At 36.2% G+C, this 1343-nt stretch overlaps 1 protein-coding gene across 1 annotated transcript in view; it reads left to right on the top strand.

The window, feature by feature from the left end:
* The window catches only part of OPA1 (OPA1 mitochondrial dynamin like GTPase), a 97260-nt gene that overhangs the window by 57292 nt on the left and 38625 nt on the right, over nucleotides 1-1343 (top strand). Inside the window, 1 exon segment of the mRNA XM_023728674.1 lies at nucleotides 697-866. Within this exon segment, the coding sequence (XP_023584442.1) occupies nucleotides 697-866 (170 nt within the window).

A 1343-nucleotide genomic window follows, 5' to 3' on the forward strand; every position in this document is an offset into this window, starting at 1 on the left:
ATTTAAAGTGACTGACCGTTCCAAGTGCTGGCAAGGATGTGAAGGATCTAGAATTCTCATATACTGCTGGTTGGGATGTAAAATGCTAGAACCATTTTGGACAGCAGTTTGGCGGTATCTTAAAAAGTGAAGCGTGGACCTGCCATATGATCTAGCCTTTCCACTCCTAGGTATTTACTCAGGGAAACTGCAAGCATATATCCATACAAGACTTGTACGTGAATGTTCGTAGGAGTGTTATTTGTAAGAGCCAAAAACTGGAAACAGCCCAAATGTCCATCAGCAGGTGAATGGATAAACAGATTCATATAGTGGGATACTACTTACTTATCAATAAAAACAAGTGAAATATTGATATACACAGACACGTGAATGTACATCAGAGTAATTAAGCTGAGTGAAAGAAGACAGACTGTATGATTGCATTTATATAACATTCTAGAAAATGCAAACTAATCTGTCGCAAACGAAAACAGATCCAGTGGTTACAACTTTCATATGTGATGGCTGTGCTCATTATCTTGATTGTGGTGATGTGCAGGTGTGTATGTATATGTATATGAAACCTTAGCAATTTATATACACCTGAAGTATGTGCAGTTTATTTTAATTATACTTCAGTAAAAATTGTTTTTCAAAACTTAACAACGTATTTCAATTTTCAGTGTTCTTAAATTTATTTATTTTAAATTTTAGGGAGGAAATCCTTCAGCAATCTTTGTGGGAAAGAGTATCAACTCACGTGATTGAAAACATCTATCTTCCAGCTGCCCAGACCATGAATTCAGGGACGTTTAATACTACAGTGGATATCAAGCTTAAACAGTGGACTGATAAACAACTTCCTAATAAAGCAGTAGAGGTTAGGATCTAATTTAATTAAATGGGTAAGAAGCATTATCTGAAGGGACTAGGAGCTGTGAGTTTGAGGGCTTATTACCTTCACAGCCACTGTCTGTCTTTCTAGCCTTTATACTCCACTGTTTTAAAATTTTAGTAGTTGGTGTTGGGTTGAGAGTATTGGTTCTTCTGCCAAAGATAGCATTTTAAAAAAAACAGCAAAATTTGCTTAAATGTGAAAACTGTGGTTGGAGATTCTATCAGGAAAATGTTAGAAGGATAAAATATTTCATTTATTGATTTTCTGGAGGGCTGTTCTACTTAAATAATCATTTCCTTAGTTAGGCTCCTGCCAGAAGATTAGACTAGGACTCGTAAGAAGGTACCTTAAATAAAGAAGCCGTTTTTGTTATCCACATATCTGGGCTCTGCGACTCAATAGCTAGTGATCCTTGGGCTGCTTGGTTAACCTTTCTCTGCCTCTGTTTCCTCATCTATAAAAT

The sequence above is a fragment of the Trichechus manatus genome, unplaced genomic scaffold, assembly GCF_000243295.1.
Source record: "Trichechus manatus latirostris isolate Lorelei unplaced genomic scaffold, TriManLat1.0 scaffold00026, whole genome shotgun sequence".
Taxonomy (NCBI): domain Eukaryota; kingdom Metazoa; phylum Chordata; class Mammalia; order Sirenia; family Trichechidae; genus Trichechus; species Trichechus manatus.